Raw genomic sequence first — 16,893 nt, 5'->3', positions numbered from 1 at the left:
ATGCGAACTGGAACAGGTCCAAGGAATCGGATATGATGCTGCTTATGTGTGTCATGACCAGCTTTTCCAGGCACTTCATGGCTATGGATGTTAGAGCCACGGGACGATAGTCATTGAGGCCTGTTACCTTGGTCTTCTTAGGTAACGGCACAATGGTTGTCTCCTTGAAGCACACTGGTACAACAGACTGCTGCAATGAGATGTTAAAAATGTCCGTGAACACAGGAGCCAGCTGGTCTGCACAGGTCTTGAAGACACGGGGTGAAACCCCGTCTGGGCCGGCTGCCTTCCGTGCTTTCACCCTCCTGAAGGTTCTCCGGACCTCGGATTCAGTCAGCTGTAATGTGTAATCCTCTGGGTGGCTGGGGGTTTTGATGGCCGGCTGTGTCACTAAAGAGACTAAACACACAAAGGGATATCGATATTCTTACCGATATACTCATGTTAATTTGCTCTGCTGTGTGTTGATTATAACGTCACTTTTTTCTGTGTCCTCCGGTGCGATTATTTATTATTTACTGTTGCTCCTTGGTTTAAATTACTGAGCACCTCCTTCCCCCTCAGCATCCAATTCCCATTCTCACCAAATTCCCCTTACCACTCTCTTTAGCAAGCCACTCCGTTTAGTAGATTCTCCAGCTCTGTGCCACACCGCTCATCCTCCTCCTAGTCCCTCCTCCAAAGTTATCTCTGTCCTCAGTTATTCCACTCACTTTTTCTCCACATTCTTTGACTAAAATGGCGGCGGATGTAACCCAGAACACTCCGCACACCAGAACAGGCCCTATCAATGCTGCAGGGGCCGGTGTGCGCAGGCGCGGGGAGGGCGCGGTGCGGGGCAGGTTCCGGCGTGCACAATGCCGCCAGTCGGGTGATGGCGGCGGAAGGTGGAGAGAAGATTGCGGAGCGGGGAGGAGACGACGGAGCACAGGGGAGCAATAGAACCGGCGGGGAGACTTTATAAACACCTGGGGTGGGCCTCAGGCCCCGAACAAGAGCCTCCGGGCCGGGCGTTTGCCCCGAGCGGGGCGGCAGCTGCGGGGCTTTCTCCTGGTGACAGGCCCGGGGTAACGACCGCCATCTTAAGAGGCTCAGGGGGGCAGAGGGGTGCATGCGCAGCCCCCTTGGCCAGGATCCAGGAGGAGAGAATCTTGTCAATTTCTATACTGGACTCACAGTGATGGCTTTTGTAATTTCCTTTTACAGGCTGTGAGAAGGGCAGCATTTACACACCGCAAACTCAAACCAAACCACATCAAGATCTGACAGAGTCACTCCATTCATCAGGACCCGAATCTCATCAGCCTTTGAATGTGGAAGGAGAAATGTTTGTCTGTTCTGTCTGTGGGGAAAGATTTCAAACATCAGCGTGACTGGAAAGGCACTGAGACACACACACCCGAGTGAGAGTGTTCCAGTGCACTGACTGTGGAAAGAGCTTTAACCAGTTACACAGCCTGAAAATATCACCCCATTCACAGCGGGGAGAAACTGTACACGTGTTGTGTGTGTGGACGAGGCTTCAACTGATCGTCCGACCTGGAGAGACACAAGGACACCTGCACCATGGAGAAACCGTGGAAATGTGGGGACTGTGGGAAGGGATTCAATTACCCATCTGAGCTGGAAACTCATCGACACAGTCACACTGGGGAGAGGCCGTTTACCTGCACTGTGTGTGGGAAGGGATTCACTCAGTCATCCAGCCTCTATACACACCAGCGAGTTCATATTGGAGAGCGACCGTTCACCTACATTGAATGTGGGAAGGGATTTACTGCTTTATCAACCCTCCTGACACACCAGCGAGTTCACACTGGGGAGAGGCCGTTCACCTGCTCTATGTGTGGGAAGGGATTCACTCAGTCATCCCATCTTCTGACACATCAACTTGTTCACTCTGATAACAAACCTTTTAATTGTTCTGACTGTGAGAAGTGTTTTAAAAGTAAAAAGGATTTATTGATACCCCAACACACTCACACTGGGGATAGGCCGTTCATCTGCTCTGTGTGTGGGAAGGGATTCACCCGATCATCCCACCCGTTGAGACACCAGCGATTTCACACTGGGGAGAGGCCATTCATGTGCACTGAGTGCAGGAAGGGATTCACTGATTTATCCGACCTTCTTACACACCAGCGAGTTCACACCGGGAAGAGACCGTTCACCTGCTCTGTGTGGGGGAACGGATTCACTCAGTCATCCCACCTCAGTGAACACCGACATGTTCACACTGATGAGAGACCTTTTGAATGTTCTGACTGTGAGAAGAGCTTTAAAAGCACAAGTGGTCTGCTGAAACAACGACGCACTCACACTGGGGAGAGGCCGTTCACCTGCTCTGTATGTGGGAAAAGATTTACTGATTCATCCTACCTGCTGACACACCAGCGAGTTCACACTGGAGAGAGACAGTTCACCTGCTCCACGTGTGGGAAGGGATTCACGGATTCCTACAACCTGCTGGCACAACAACCTGTTCACACTGGAGAGTGGCCATTCATCTGCTCCATGCGTGAGAAGGGATTCACTGATTCATCCAACCTGCTGACACACCAGCGAGTTCACACCGGGGAGAGGCCGTTCACCTGCTCCGTGTGTGGGAAGGGATTCACTCAGTCATCCTCCTTACTGAGAAACCAGCGAGTTCACGACCGACTGCAGAGGTTGGATTCCGCTGTTATTGCTGCTGTTAATCACATTCAGGACTGAACCATGTTCATTCTATCAGTTGGGGTTTGTTTCTGTTGATGTTTATAACCCTATAACTGGGCTGGAGATTAATATTCTGGATAAATGTCAAATAAATCAGCTTTGTTTCAAACACACTTTGTGTTGAGTCTATGCTGACTACATGATAAGAGGAGACTAATTAATGTCCTGTTGCTGACTGCTCCATTTTTGGGCCGTTTCTCCTTTCTTACTCTGGATTATTTCAGTTCTGATCTAATTGGCCTTCTACAATCCTGGGAGTCCCATGATACAACGATAATGGAATTGTTGACTAATCACAGCGATCAATCTCTATCAATGAGTCTACAACAGACCCAGACATGAGGTGAGGAAAACCCCAGTGGTGGAGAGCTTTAGGAGCCATCGGACCAAAGTCACCTCTTCCTCCCGAGCATTCTACACTGACCACACGTCATGTCTCAAATTACTCACACACTGTGTCCCAAAATCTTATTCTATGAATGAAATCGGTCCAATTTACATTTGAATGAATCAACACTAAGTGCTTCCAGCATCTTCCTAGGGAGCCTGTCCCAGAGATTGACCACTCACTCACTGAAATATTGTTTCCACAGATTGGATTTGAATTTACCCCCTTCAAGCGCAGGCCGTGTCCTCTGGTTCTACTGTTCTGGACAGGGTGAAATAACTTGTCGTGCTCCACATTATCCAGTCCCTTTAGAATCCTAAAAACAGCAATCCTATCACCTCTCAACCTTCTCTTTCCAGTGTGAACAGGCCCAGTTTACATAGCCCGGACATGTTGGCTTGATATTCAGTTAAATTCTGACAAACCCTTTGATGCTTCTTAAATTGCATTAACCGACACTACACAGAATCCTAGAATGATACAGCACAGAAGGAGGCCATTCGGCCCATCGTGCCTGTTCGGCTCTCTGAAAGATCCATCCAATTACAAAAGCAAAATACTGCGGATACTGGAAATCTGAAATAAAGAGAGAAAATGCTGGAAATCCTCAGCAGGTCAGGCAGCGTCTGTGGAGAGAGATGTAAGAAGTCACACAACATCAGGTTATAGTCCAACAGTTTTATTTGAAATCACAAGCTTTCGGAGCACTGCTCCTTCATCAGGTGAAGTGGAGAGATGCATAAAGACACAACTTATATAGTCAGAGAATAATGCCAGATGATTACAGGTAATCTTTCTAACTGCCATTTATCACACCTCGGCAGAGAGATAATCACAGCAGTCAAAGGTGTGAATGGTGTCCAAACAGGTTAGTCAGGAAAACATTACATCAAAGAACAATGAGGTGGGGTCACAAGGGGTCAAATGTTGTAGATGCTGGGGTCTGTATGAAAAACAAAAAAGACAAAAAAACATTTTTTTTTGCTGGAAATCACAGCAGGTCCGGCCGCATCTGTGTAGAGAGAACAAGGTGTGGAGATGCCGGAGTTGGACTGAGGTGGACAAATGTAAGAAGTCACACAACACCAGGTTATAGTCCAACAGCTTTATTTGAAATCACAAGCTTTCGGAGCGCTGCTCCTTCTTCAGGTGAAGTGGAGAGATGCATAAAGACACAGCTTATATAGTCAGAGAATAATGTCAGATGTTTACAGGTAACCTTTCCAACTGCCATTTATCACACCTCGGCAGAGAGATAATCACAGCAATCAAAGGTGTGAATGGTGTCCAAACAGGTCAGTCAGGGAAACATTACATCAAAGAACAATGAGGTGGGGTCACAAGGGGTCAAACATTGCAGATGCTGGGGTCTGTATGAAAAACAAAAAAACAGACAAAAAACATTTTTTTTTGCTGGAAATCACAGCAGGTCCGGCCGCATCTGTGTAGAGAGAACAAGCCAATGTCGACTCGAGTCTGGATGACCCTGCGTCAGGTGGGGTTACATGTAGCATGACATGAACCCAAGATCTCTGTTGAGGCCGTCCTCATGGGTGCGGAAATTGGCTATCAGTTTCTGCTCGACGATTTTGCATTGTCGTGTGTCTCGAAGGTCGCCTTGGAGAATGCTTACCCGAAGATCGGAGGCTGAATGTCCTTGACTGCTGAAGTGTTCCCCGACTGGGAGGGAACACTCCTGCCTGGTGATTGTTGTGCGGTGTCTGTTCATCTGTTGTCGCAGTGTCTGCATGGTCTCGCCGATGTACCATGCTCCGGGGCATCCTTTCCTGCAACGTATGAGGTAGACAACGTTGGCCGAGTCACATGAGTATGTACCATGTACCTGGTGGGTGGTGTCCTCACGTGTGATGATGGTATCTGTGTTGATGATCTGGCATGTCTTGCAGAGGTTGCTGTGGCAGGGTTGTGTGGTGTCGTGGTCGCTGTTCTCCTGAAAGCTGGGTAATTTGCTGCAAATGATGGTCTGTTTGAGGTTAGGCGGCTGTTTGAAAGCGAGTAGTGGAGGCGTGGGGATGGCCTTAGCGAGGTGTTCGTCGTCATTGATGACATGTTGAAGGCTGCGAAGAACGTGGCATAGTTTCTCCGCTCCGGGGAAGTACTGGACGACGAAGGGTACTCTGTTGGTTGTGTCCCATGTTTGTCTTCTGAGGAGGTCTATGCGATTTTTCGCTGTGGCCCGTCGGAACTGTCGATCGACGAGTCGAGCGTCATATCCCGTTCTTACAAGGGCGTCTTTCAGTGTCTGTAGGTGTCCATCGCGTTCCTCCTCGTCTGAGCAGATCCTGTGTATTCGCAGGGCTTGTCCATAGGGGATGGCTTCTTTAACGTGGTTAGGGTGGAAGCTGGAGAAGTGAAGCATCGTGTGGTTGTCCGTGGGCTTGCAGTAAAGTGAAGTGCTGAGGTGTCCGTCTTTGATGGAGATTCGTGTGTCCAGGAATGAGACCGATTCTGAGGAGTAGTCCATGGTGAGTTTGATGGTGGGATGGAACTTGTTGATGTTATCGTGTAGTCTTTTCAGTGATTCTTCGCCGTGGGTCCATAGGAAGAAAATGTCGTCGATGTATCTGGTGTATAGCGTTGGTTGGAGATCCTGTGCAGCGAAGAAGTCTTGCTCGAACTTGTGCATGAAGATGTTTGCGTATTGGGGTGTGAATTTGGTCCCCATGGCTGTTCCCGTGTGTTTGGGTAAAGAACTGGTTGTCGAAGGTGAAGACATTGTGGTCAAGGATGAAGCGGATGAGTTGTAGGATGGCGTCTGGAGATTGGCTGTTGTTGGTGTTGAGTACTGAGGCTGTCGCAGCGATGCCGTCATCGTGGGGGATACTGGTGTAGAGTGCCGAGACGTCCATCGTGGCGAGGAGTGTTCCTGGTTCAACTGGTCCGTGGGTGCTGAGTTTTTGTAAGAAGTCTGTAGTGTCGCGACAGAAGCTGGGGGTTCCCTGTACGATGGGTTTCAGGATGCCCTCGACATATCCAGAGAGGTTCTCACACAGGGTTCCGTTGCCTGATGCAATAGGACGTCCAGGTGTGTTGGCTTTGTGTATCTTTGGGAGGCAGTAGAAGTCTCCCACGCGGGGAGTACGTGGGATGAGAGCATGTAGGATGCTTTGAAGGTCTGGATCGAAGGTTTTGATCAGTCTGTTGAGTTGGCGGGTGTGTTCTTTGGTCGGATCTGCGGGTAACTGTCTGTAGTGTTCCTGGTTGTCCAGTTGTCGGTATACTTCTTTGCAATAGTCCGTTCTGTTCTGTATGACGATGGCACCTCCTTTGTCTGCTGGTTTGATGATGATGTTGCGGTTGGTCTTGAGAGCGTTGATGGCGTTGCGTTGTGCTCGGGTGACATTCTGGACTGTCTTGTGAGTGCGGCTGATGAATCTGGCGTTAATGCATCTCCTGACAGCTTGAGCATACATGTCAAGCTTAGGGCAGCGACCCTCCGGAGGGGTCCAATTTGACTCTTTCTTCTTCGGTAGCTGCACTGCGGATCCCTCTGTCTGCTGTTCCGGATCATTGATTGTCTCATTGGGTTCGCTGCTGACATCTTGGGATTTGTGGAAGAATTCCCGGAGCCTCATTCTCCTGATGAATTCCTCTGTGTCTGCCGCGAGACCGATGGGGTCCATTTTGGTGGTGGGGCAGAAATTGAGCCCTCGGCTGAGAACTTCAATTTCGTCTGGTTGAAGGGTGTGGTCGGACAGGTTGACGATGGATTTCCCTGTGGTTTCAACCGTGGTACCGGGGGAGGCTTGTTTGCTGCTGCTGGTGATGCCAAGTTTCTCAAGCTTCCTGTTCTTGGTGTGCATGTAGGTAGCGTAGTTCCGTTGCCTTGTTTGTTTGGCGGTGTCTCGTAGCTGGTCTGCTGCGTCCTGAGCACAGGCTGAGAACATGGACTCCATCTCGGTTTCGAGGTTGCGGTGTCTGCTGTAGAGCTGGTGTACGAGATGGTTGAGGAGTGTGCGAGAGGTACGACGGCAGAGTCTCTCAGCATAGTCTGTGTTGTAGGTCGACAAGAGAACAAGACAATGATGACTTGAGTCTGGATGACCCTATCGTATCAGGCAATGGAACCGTGTGAGAACCTCTCTGGATACGTCGAGGGCATCCTGAAACCCATCGTACAGGGAACCCCCAGCTTCTGTCGCGACACTACAGACTTCTTACAAAAACTCAGCACCCACGGACCAGTTGAACCAGGAACACTCCTCGCCACGATGGACGTCTCGGCACTCGATACCAGTATCCCCCACGATGACGGCATCGCTGCGACAGCCTCAGTACTCAACACCAACAACAGCCAATCTCCAGACACCATCCTACAACTCATCCGCTTCATCCTTGACCACAATGTCTTCACCTTCGACAACCAGTTCTTTACCCAAACACACGGGAACAGCCATGGGGACCAAATTCGCATCCCAATACGCCAACATCTTCATGCACAAGTTTGAGCAAGACTTCTTCGCTGCACAGGACCTCCAACCAACGCTATACACCAGATACATCGACGACATTTTCTTCCTATGGACCCACGGCGAAGAATCACTGAAAAGACTACACGATAACATCAACAAGTTCCATCCCACCATAAACTCACCATGGACTACTCCTCAGAATTGGTTTCATTCTTGGACACACGAATCTCCATCAAAGACGGACACCTCAGCACTTCACTCTACCGCAAGCCCACGGACAACCTCAGGATGCTCCACTTCTCCAGCTTCCACCCTAACCACGTTAAAGAAGCCATCCCCTATGGACAAGCCCTGCGAATACACAGGATCTGCTCAGACGAGGAGGAACGCTGAAAGACGCCCTCGTAAGAATGGGGTATGACGCGCGACTCGTCGATCGACAGTTCCGACGGGCCACAGCAAAAAATTGCATAGACCTCCTCAGAAGACAAACACGAGACACAACCAACAGAGTACCCTTCGTCGTCCAGTACTTCCCTGGAGCGGAGAAACTACGCCATGTTCTTCGCAGCCTTCAACATGTCATCGATAACAACGAACACCTGGCTAAGGCCATCCCCACGCCTCCACTACTCGCCTTCAAACAGCCGCCTAAACTCAAACAGACCATCGTTCGCAGCAAATTACCCAGCTTTCAGGAGAACAGCGACCACAACACCACACAACCCTGCCACAGCAACCTCTGCAAGAAATGCCAGATCATCAACACAGATACCATCATCACACGTGAGGACACCACCCACCAGGTACATGGTACATACTCATGTGACTCGGCCAACATTGTCTACCTCATACGTTGCAGGAAAGGATGCCCCGGAGCATGGTACATCAGCAAGACCATGCAGACACTGCGGCAACGGATGAATGGACACCGCGCAACAATCGCCAGGCAGGAGTGTTACCTCCCAGTCGGGGAACACTTCAGCAGTCAAGGACATTCAGCCTCCGATCTTCGGGTAAGCATTCTCCAAGGCGGCCTTCGAGACACACGACAACGCAAAATCGTAGAACAGAAACTGATAGCCAAGTTCCGCACTCATGAGGACGGCCTCAACCGGGATCTTGGGTCATGTCACGTTACATGTAACCCCACCTGACGTCGGGTCATCCAGACTCGAGTCGTCGTTGGCTTGTTCTCTCTACACAGATGCGGCCGGACCTGCTGTGATTTCCAGCAAAAAAAATGTTTTTTGTCTGTTTTTTGTTTTTCATACAGACCCCAGCATCTGCAACATTTGACCCCTTGTGACCCCACCTCATTGTTCTTTGATGTTATGTTTTCCTGACTAACCTGTTTGGACACCATTCACACCTTTGATTGCTGTGATTATCTCTCTGCCGAGGTGTGATAAATGGCAGTTAGAAAGATTACCTGTAATCATCTGGCATTATTCTCTGACTATATAAGCTGTGTCTTTATGCATCTCTCCACTTCACCTGACGAAGGAGCAGCGCTCCGAAAGTTTGTGATTTCAAATAAATTTGTTGGACTATAATCTGGTGTTGTGTGACTTCTTACATTTGTCCACCCCAGTCCAACACCGGCATCTCCACACTGTGGAGAGAGAAACAGAGTTAACGGTTCAGGTCACTGACCTTCTGTCAGAGCCTTTCATCACACATTACAATCTAATGTGTTACTCACGCTGGTTTAAGCTTATATTGTGGTTAATAACGGCAAACTCTGTTGTTTCTCCTGATCTGATTACAGTTTCCAACCAGTCGATTCAGTGGAATGTTCTATCAGTGTTGCCATGGCGACCTGTCTGCAGTGAAGTGCCTGTTTGACATCTTAAAAGTGCAAAGTATCTGCTGACAGACCAGCGAGTTCACACTGGGGAGAGGGCGTTCACCTGCGCCATGTGTGGGAAGGGATTCAGTCTATCATCCAACCTGCTGACACACCAGCACACTCACACAGGGGAGAGGCCGTTCACCTGCTCCATGTATGGGAAGGGATTCAGTCTATCATCCACCCCGCTGAGACACCAGCGAGCTCACACTGGGGAGAGGCCATTCACCTGTTCCGTGTGTGGGAAGCGATTCAGTCCATCATCCAACCTGCAGACACACCAACACACTCACACTGGAGAGAGACCATTCACCTGCTCCATGTGGGAAGGGATTCAGTCTATCATCCAAACTGCTGAGACACCAGCGAGTTCACATGTGATTGCAGGGGTTGGATTCTGCTGTTAATCACATCCAGGACTGAACCATGTTCATTCTGACAGTTGGGGTTTGTTTCAGCTGATGTCAGTAACCCCTATAACTGGGCTGGAGTTTAATCTGTATCAATGTCAAATAAATGAGCTTTGTTTCACACACACGCAGTGTGTCGAGTCCTTGATATCTCGACAATAAGACGAGCTGAGTGGAATCCATCTGAGAACTGAGATCCCACAACTTGTTAAAAGATGGATCTACAAGATGTCCAAGTCTGACAGGACAGAAAATTCTATTATATCACAGGGTCCACTTCAACCCTCCAGGGCAGTGAGTCCCTGTAACATTGGATTTTAACCTATGGGAAATATTCTGATAATCTGTTATTGTCACGGGGCAAAGCAGCCTTGTTACTTTAACATCAGTTTAATCAAACTCAATGAACAATCCAATCTACAAAGGGAAGCGTCTCCTTAAAGCTGACGGTGTCGGCAGTTCTGCAGCTCATTTCTCAGTGTGAGCGTCTCAGAATGAAAAGCTTTAACAACAGCCGATGTTTCACAAAGGGAGACCTCACCAGACCAAAGGCCATTGGTGGAGTTTAATGGGCTGTTTGTGTCACTGGGCTACAGGAGGCCATTTTTAACTGAAGGAAAACTGGTCACAGCAAACAGAGAGTTTAACAGACTGTCCCTGGTCCACTCGAACCCCACCTTCTCTCTCTCTCACTATTTATGGGCACTGCTGCAGTAATTGCTCCTCTGACCTTTCCTCTCTTGTCCCTCCTACACCCCTAATACACGGCCTGACACAATCTCCCTCCCCCTACATCCTCACTGTGCTGGAATCCAAACCAGTCTCCCCATCTGCTCCTTGTTCTCTCCCTGGATCCTAAAACTACTGAACTCACTCTTCCCCTCCTGAAGTCTACAGGCTCTAAAACTGAAGCTTGGTGTCCCTCAGTCCCGACTCCTTGATTTTCCTCCCCTTCTCTCCTCCTCTTTCCCCTTGGTTGTGTTCCACACTCTGGGCCTTGGACCTTCCCCGGGAATTCTCAGTATGAACAGGTGGGATGTGTTTGGAGACAGGGTGTCCCGGCTCTCCACCTTAAAAGGGACAAGGAGACAACCAGCTGGGCTGAATGGCCCTGCTTTATGATATCACTGCAGTGCCTAGCAACCAGCCTCCCTGAGCCCTGCTCATTATGGGCTTGGTTTAGCTCAGTGCTGTTACAGGAAGGGAAACAGGAGCAGGATTCGCCCCGTGTGGAGCCCAGGATTAATGGGGAGAGGTACAGGATCAATTTATTCCTTATTGAGTGAGAAATGTCATTGTCCCAGACACTCCCTGTCCCTCGGTATCTGTGTCGGGGAGCGGATGATGTGTTTACTCTGTATCTAACCCATGCTGTACCCAACTGGAGAGTATTTGATGCTGACACTAGGGGCTCAGCTCCACGAGCACAACATTTAACCCAAAGATGATCTGATAAATCCATCAGCTTCTCCCCTGGACACAGGTCCTGAGGGACAGGGAGTGTCTGTGTTATTTTGGTTGGTGTCGTTGATGAAGTTTAAACACCTCGCTCACATCTCCTCTCACCCTGCTTTGTTCTAATGAGAAGTGCTCCAGTTTCTCTCGTCTCTCCTCCTGGGAAAGAGAAGTTTGCCTCAGTTAGAAACTCAAACAGGCGCTTCACTGCAGACAGGCCATCATGAGGAAACATTTCTTTACCCAGCGAGTTACTATGATCTGAAATGCACTGCCTGAAAGGGTGGAGGAAGCAGATTCAAGAGTAACTTTCAAAAGGGAATTGGATAAATATTTGAAGGGAAAACATTTACCGGGATATGGGGAAAGAGCAAGGGAGTGGGACTAATTGGATAGCTCTCCCAAAGAGCTGGCACAAGCACGATGGGCCGAATGGCCACCTTTTGTGCTGTATCATTCTATGATTCTCTGATAACTAAAGCCTCTCATCCGTGGTATAACCTCAGTGAATTTATTCTGCAGCCTCTCTGTGGCCCCGACATCCTTCCGAGTGTAAGATGCCCAAAACTTATTCTAACTGCAGCTAAACCAATGAGTTTGTTTTCTACGCCCCATTTATAAAAAACCTCGGGTAACATTTTTAAACCACTTTATAAACTTGTCCTCCAACATTTAAAGATTTCTGTATCTGATCTCCCTGTAGATTTTAGAGATATTAACATAACGTGGCTTAAATACATTGACATCAAATGTCTGATATAATGTGTATTATGGAAAAGAGAAGTTTAGTCTGAGTTAGAAACTCAAACAGGTGTTTCACTGCAGACAGGTCGCCATGGCAACTGTGGAAATGTACCTTTTAAAACTGAATATAGTTACATGTGCCCCTTTTTGACAAACAAAATGGAGTCCCGGTCCTCCCAGAAGCCTCTGCAGAAATGTCCTCTATTCCTTCCTTAAACATGTTAACCTTGACTAAACACTGTAAACCGTTGCTTATCTGCGTTGTAAACAAAGACCATTTACATGAGTAAAGGGAACCTTACGCAAGCCACCTGGCCAGAGGCTTGGCCACCAGATAACAGAAGAAACATACTGTATGAAGTATCTACATTCCAAACAATACTGATAGTCTTAATTAAATAGTCTAGAATAAATAGCTACCCATTGTATTAGCAATAGTCTTTCGCTACGCCAGACATTAGAAATATGTAGAAACTTAGTTAAGGATTGAAGAACTCTTTGTCCCTTTGTCTGACTTGAAAGACACATGATGAAACCATAACCTGTTTACTGTATGTAATACCCACTGGAAATGTTATGTACGCTAAGTATGGTTATCAATCTTTAACTTAGACACTGTATTATCATTGTTATAAATCCCTGGGTTAAAGTTGCCCATGTGAAGGTACGGCAAGAACTTTTAAGGACACAATGTGACTAAGAGAAGACTTTCCATAATTATGCACCAGTATCAACTGTTGCAGACAGTGAGGCTGCGCAGTCTCCAGGCAGAAACCCCAGGAGGAAGGGGTGGAGTCGGGTTTTTCGAGCGGGAAGAAAGGAGCGACTGGAAGAAAAGAGGGGAGGAGCTCTGAAAAGAGGGCTCAGGAGGCAAATGGCTGCCACATCCCATCCCGGGCTTCCAATCTCGGCCGCCGCCCTTCGTATTAGTAGCTCTGCATCCAGAACTCAAAGTGGGATTCAGTGATCGTGAAGAGAATTCAACGAAGGGGTTCGGAGTCGTAAGTCTTGCAGACATTATACATACCATGAGCTCCAACTTAAGCGCGCCAACGAAAGAGTGCACTCGAATTTGGACACAGGGACAGATTCTCCTTTGAATCCATATAAATGGAGAATGTATGTTTATTATGTCTAGATTCATTCTAATGTATGCAAATGTCTAATTTAGGTCATTGACCCATAATCTTCTTATACTGTCTGACGTTAAAACTATAAAGTAAGATAATTAAAATTAAGCCATTGTAGTAGTGATCTCCTTACTGGACTATAGAATACTGTCTGCAACAGAGACCACATCTCACATATATCTAGAGAACCATGAAGTGGTTACATTTTGGGGGCTCGTCCGGAATTGTGGTCTATTTATGTCAGTGAACTAACAGTATTGAATGCTCATTGCTAAGAGAGTGGTTTGTGGTTTCTACTGGGCTGTTTGAGCATAAAAGATGGATGTTATTGAGGTTGAAGCTTGGTGCAAACGGAAGCAGATAGCTACTACCCATGCCATTGTGCTGAATGGTGTTGCTAACGATGACCCTGATGATGTCTTGCTAAGGGCTCTGAATTGTGTCAAAGCCTTTGGAAAGGTTAGGATAGTTGAGCGCTGCTTGGATACAGCTACCAAGAAGCAGTTTGTGTTGATCCAGACATCAGAGAACCTGAGAGGTCATGGTTTACCTGAGGCAGTTGGGCTTTCTGAAGAGGCTGGTCCCTGGCCAGTTCAGTTTGTCCCTATTACTACTAAGGAAGAAGAAGGGTTTCAGACCAAGTTGTTGTCATTCTTGAGACAAGAAGGAAAGACTGTTGCTGATGTCAAAGGTCTGATAGGTCCATCGGCCCTGGATATGAACACTCAGTTGGTCAGTGCCATTAGTTCTCTGGTGGATAAATGCACCAATCTGCCCTTCGAGGCTCAGGGATGCCGTAAGCTCTGTATGTTCTCAGGAGTGAGACCAACTCCCAGTGGGGAAGAGGAGTACGACACCTGGGCTGAGCAGACCCTGCCTCTGCTAGAGGAATGGAAGTGCAGTGACAATGTGAAGAGGCAGAGAATAGTAGAAAGCCTTAAGGGTCCTGCTGCTGACATTGTAAGATTCTTAAAGGCGCAGAACACCTCTGCTACTTCCTTTGACTACATGCAGGCTCTAGAAACTGCCTTTGGAACTACTGAAACCATTTCAGATTTGATGGTCAGATTCAGAAGCACATTCCAGTGTGAGGGAGAGAAGCTGTCCAGTTATCTGCTGAGAATAGACAAACTGCTGCATTGTATGTTACGGAAAAGAGGGATTGAGTTGCCTGAAATGAATCGGTTCCGCATTGAACAGGTTGTGCGAGGTGCATTGCTCGAAGACGTGACTGCTCTTCGCATACGCATGACCCATAAGTTGCGAGATCCACCTACCTTCACTGAGCTGCTAAGGGAAGTCAGAGAGGAGGAGGATATGCTTCAGGCCCGGAATGTAGCAAAGAGTGCTGTGATGTCCAAGCTTGTGACTCCTGTTACAGTTCCTACTCCTAAGGGTGATGTCAACCCTGAGATGGAACAGCTGAAGAAGGAAATAAATGTCATGAGAGCCGAGATGGCATATTTTCGGTCTAAGCCCAACACAGAAAGGGATGACGCACGGGTGCAAAAGGTTGAACACCCTGCGAAGTCTAACAGCAAAATGAATGATTCCTCTAAAGGATATCCCCATGAAGGAGATAGACCTGGAGTCTTTTGTTATAACTGTGGAAAGGATGGACATTTCAAGTGAGAATGTAGAGGTGAGGAAAATCTAAAAAAAGTAAATGACCGTCTCATAAAACTTACCAAGAAGTCGGGAAACTACAAAGGGGCACAGTAACGGAACGGCCTGCTGTCCCTGTAGTTAAGACACGTTCCGCTAAGTGCAATAATAGACGAGGGGATATGAAAGACATCATACCTGAAGGTTTAGTAGGGCCGAGTTCTGCTGTATCAATACAGATTGAAGGCATTTATACTAAAGCTATCCTCGACACGGGTTCTCAGGTTACCATACTGTACAGATCCTTCTATGACCGATACCTGACGCATTTGCCGTTAACCCCAATCAGTCTTCTGCAGATCTGGGGCCTTAGTCCTGCTGATTACCCATATGATGGCTATTTGTCGCTGAGGTTGGAGTTCTTGGAAGCTGATGTAGGGACCACTGAGACCATTGATGCACTTGTGTTGGTTTGCCCTGACCCCATGGTGAAAGGTGAGGTTTCCATACTGGTTGGCAGTAATACACCCATAGTGAGACGACTCCTGACAAGCTGCAAAGAGCAGGGAGGTGAAAACTTCTTGAGCACCAGACACATTCACCCTGTTTTCAAAAAGGCTTTTGAGAAACTGCCTGAACTTTCTTCCGACGCAGATGATAGCAAAAGAGGAACTGTGTGGTATGTTCGAGCCAAACCTATCACCCTGCATCCTGGAGGAGTGGCTAGAATCCCTGGGATACCAAAATTCCCTGGAACGCCAGGTACTGAAGCCATTCTGATAGAGTCACCTGATGATCCTGCAGAAGAGTCACGGTTTCCAAATGAGCTTCTGGTGAGACCAGAGTTGCAGACCCCGACAGCTGTGATGTCAAGGAGAGTTACAGTGACCGTGAGGAATATGTCAGGCAAAGGAATCACATTGAGGAAAGGAATGCCGATTGCGCATCTGTTTCCTGTAAATGTACTGTCGTCACATGTGAAGGAAGAGTCCAAAGTTAACTCAACCGGAGATCTGACACCCTCCTCCTTCAACTTTGGAGATTCATTCGTTCCTAAAGAATGGAAGGACCGATTAGTCAGGAAGATGATGGAGCGGAGAGGAGTTTTCTCTACTCATGAGTTTGATGTTGGTTGTAGTAAGAGTACTCGCCATTCTATCAGAATTACCGAGGATAAACCCTTTCGGGAGAGGCCTCGACGGCTGGCACCAGCTGACATCGAAGCAGTGAGACAGCACCTGTCGCAGTTAAAAGAAGCTGAGATCATTACCGAGTCCAGGAGTCCTTATGTATCTCCTATAGTGGTGGTGAGGAAAAAGAACGGAAAGATTCGGATGTGTGTGGACATTAGGACGCTTAACAGATGTACTATTCCCGACCAATACACCGTTCCAAGAATTGAGGATGCACTGGCTTGTCTTAATGGAAGCAAGTGGTTCAGTGTGTTGGATCTCAGAAGTGGATACTACCAAATACCGATGAGTGAATCGGACAAAGAAAAGACAGCCTTTATATGTCCAGTTGGGTTCTACCAATTTGAAAGGATGCCACAGGGAGTTTCAGGCGCTCCAGCAACTTTTCAAAGAATAATGGAACAAACAGTTGGGGACATGAACTTGCTCGAAGTATTGGTGTACTTGGATGATATCATTGTGTTTGGGGCAACCCTTGAAGAACACGAAGCTCGGTTGCTGAAAGTGCTTGGTTGCCTGGAGGATGAAGGTCTCAAGCTATCATTGGACAAGTGTCAGTTTTGCCAAACATCCGTGTCCTATGTGGGGCATATTGTATCACAGGATGGAGTAGCCACAGATCCATCCAAGATCGAAGCTGTTACCACGTGGCCCAAACCGAACACAGTGACTGCCTTGCGGTCATTTCTTGGGTTCTGCGGATATTACAGGCGCTTTGTGCAGGATTACTCCAAAGTGGCCCATCCTCTGAATCAGCTGCTGGCTGGTTACCTCCCACCAGCCGAGAGGAAGAAAAAGGCTAAAGGTAAAGAGAACAAGGACTACTTCAAACCCTCTGAGCCTTTTGGTGTTAGATGGGATGAGAAATGCGAAGAGGCCTTCCACACCTTAAAGCAAAGTCTTACTCAAGCCCCCGTGTTGGCTTTTGCAAACCCACAGCTTCCATATGTGCTACACGTGGATGC

General features: G+C 47.9%; 1 protein-coding gene across 1 annotated transcript; it reads left to right on the top strand.

Annotated features, from left to right (window-relative positions):
- Positions 1–1,566: 1,566 nt before the first annotated feature.
- Positions 1,567–2,715, top strand: LOC147119060 (uncharacterized). The gene is made up of 2 exons (XM_085984761.1): positions 1,567–1,885; positions 2,054–2,715. Exons 1-2 carry the CDS (start codon positions 1,567–1,569, stop codon positions 2,713–2,715), a joined length of 981 nt encoding a protein of 326 aa, XP_085840887.1.
- The last annotated feature ends 14,178 nt before the right edge of the window (positions 2,716–16,893 follow it).

The sequence above is a fragment of the Somniosus microcephalus genome, chromosome 4, assembly GCF_052327205.1.
Source record: "Somniosus microcephalus isolate GS21.2 chromosome 4, FLI_Smic_1.0, whole genome shotgun sequence".
In the NCBI taxonomy this organism is placed as follows: domain Eukaryota; kingdom Metazoa; phylum Chordata; class Chondrichthyes; order Squaliformes; family Somniosidae; genus Somniosus; species Somniosus microcephalus.
Note: the sequence above shows the minus strand (reverse complement) of the source record. Positions and strands in the feature narration are given on the sequence as shown.

What these genes read in the sequence shown, in the direction of transcription:
- LOC147119060 (XM_085984761.1), top strand. Translation starts at nt 1,567, where the DNA reads ATGGAGAAACCGTGGAAATGTGGGGACTGTGGGAAGGGATTCAATTAC. An exon ending in GTCATCCCATCTTCTGACAC is followed by an intron (nt 1,886 to 2,053) that starts ATCAACTTGTTC and finishes ACCCGTTGAGAC; the next exon opens with ACCAGCGATTTCACACTGGG.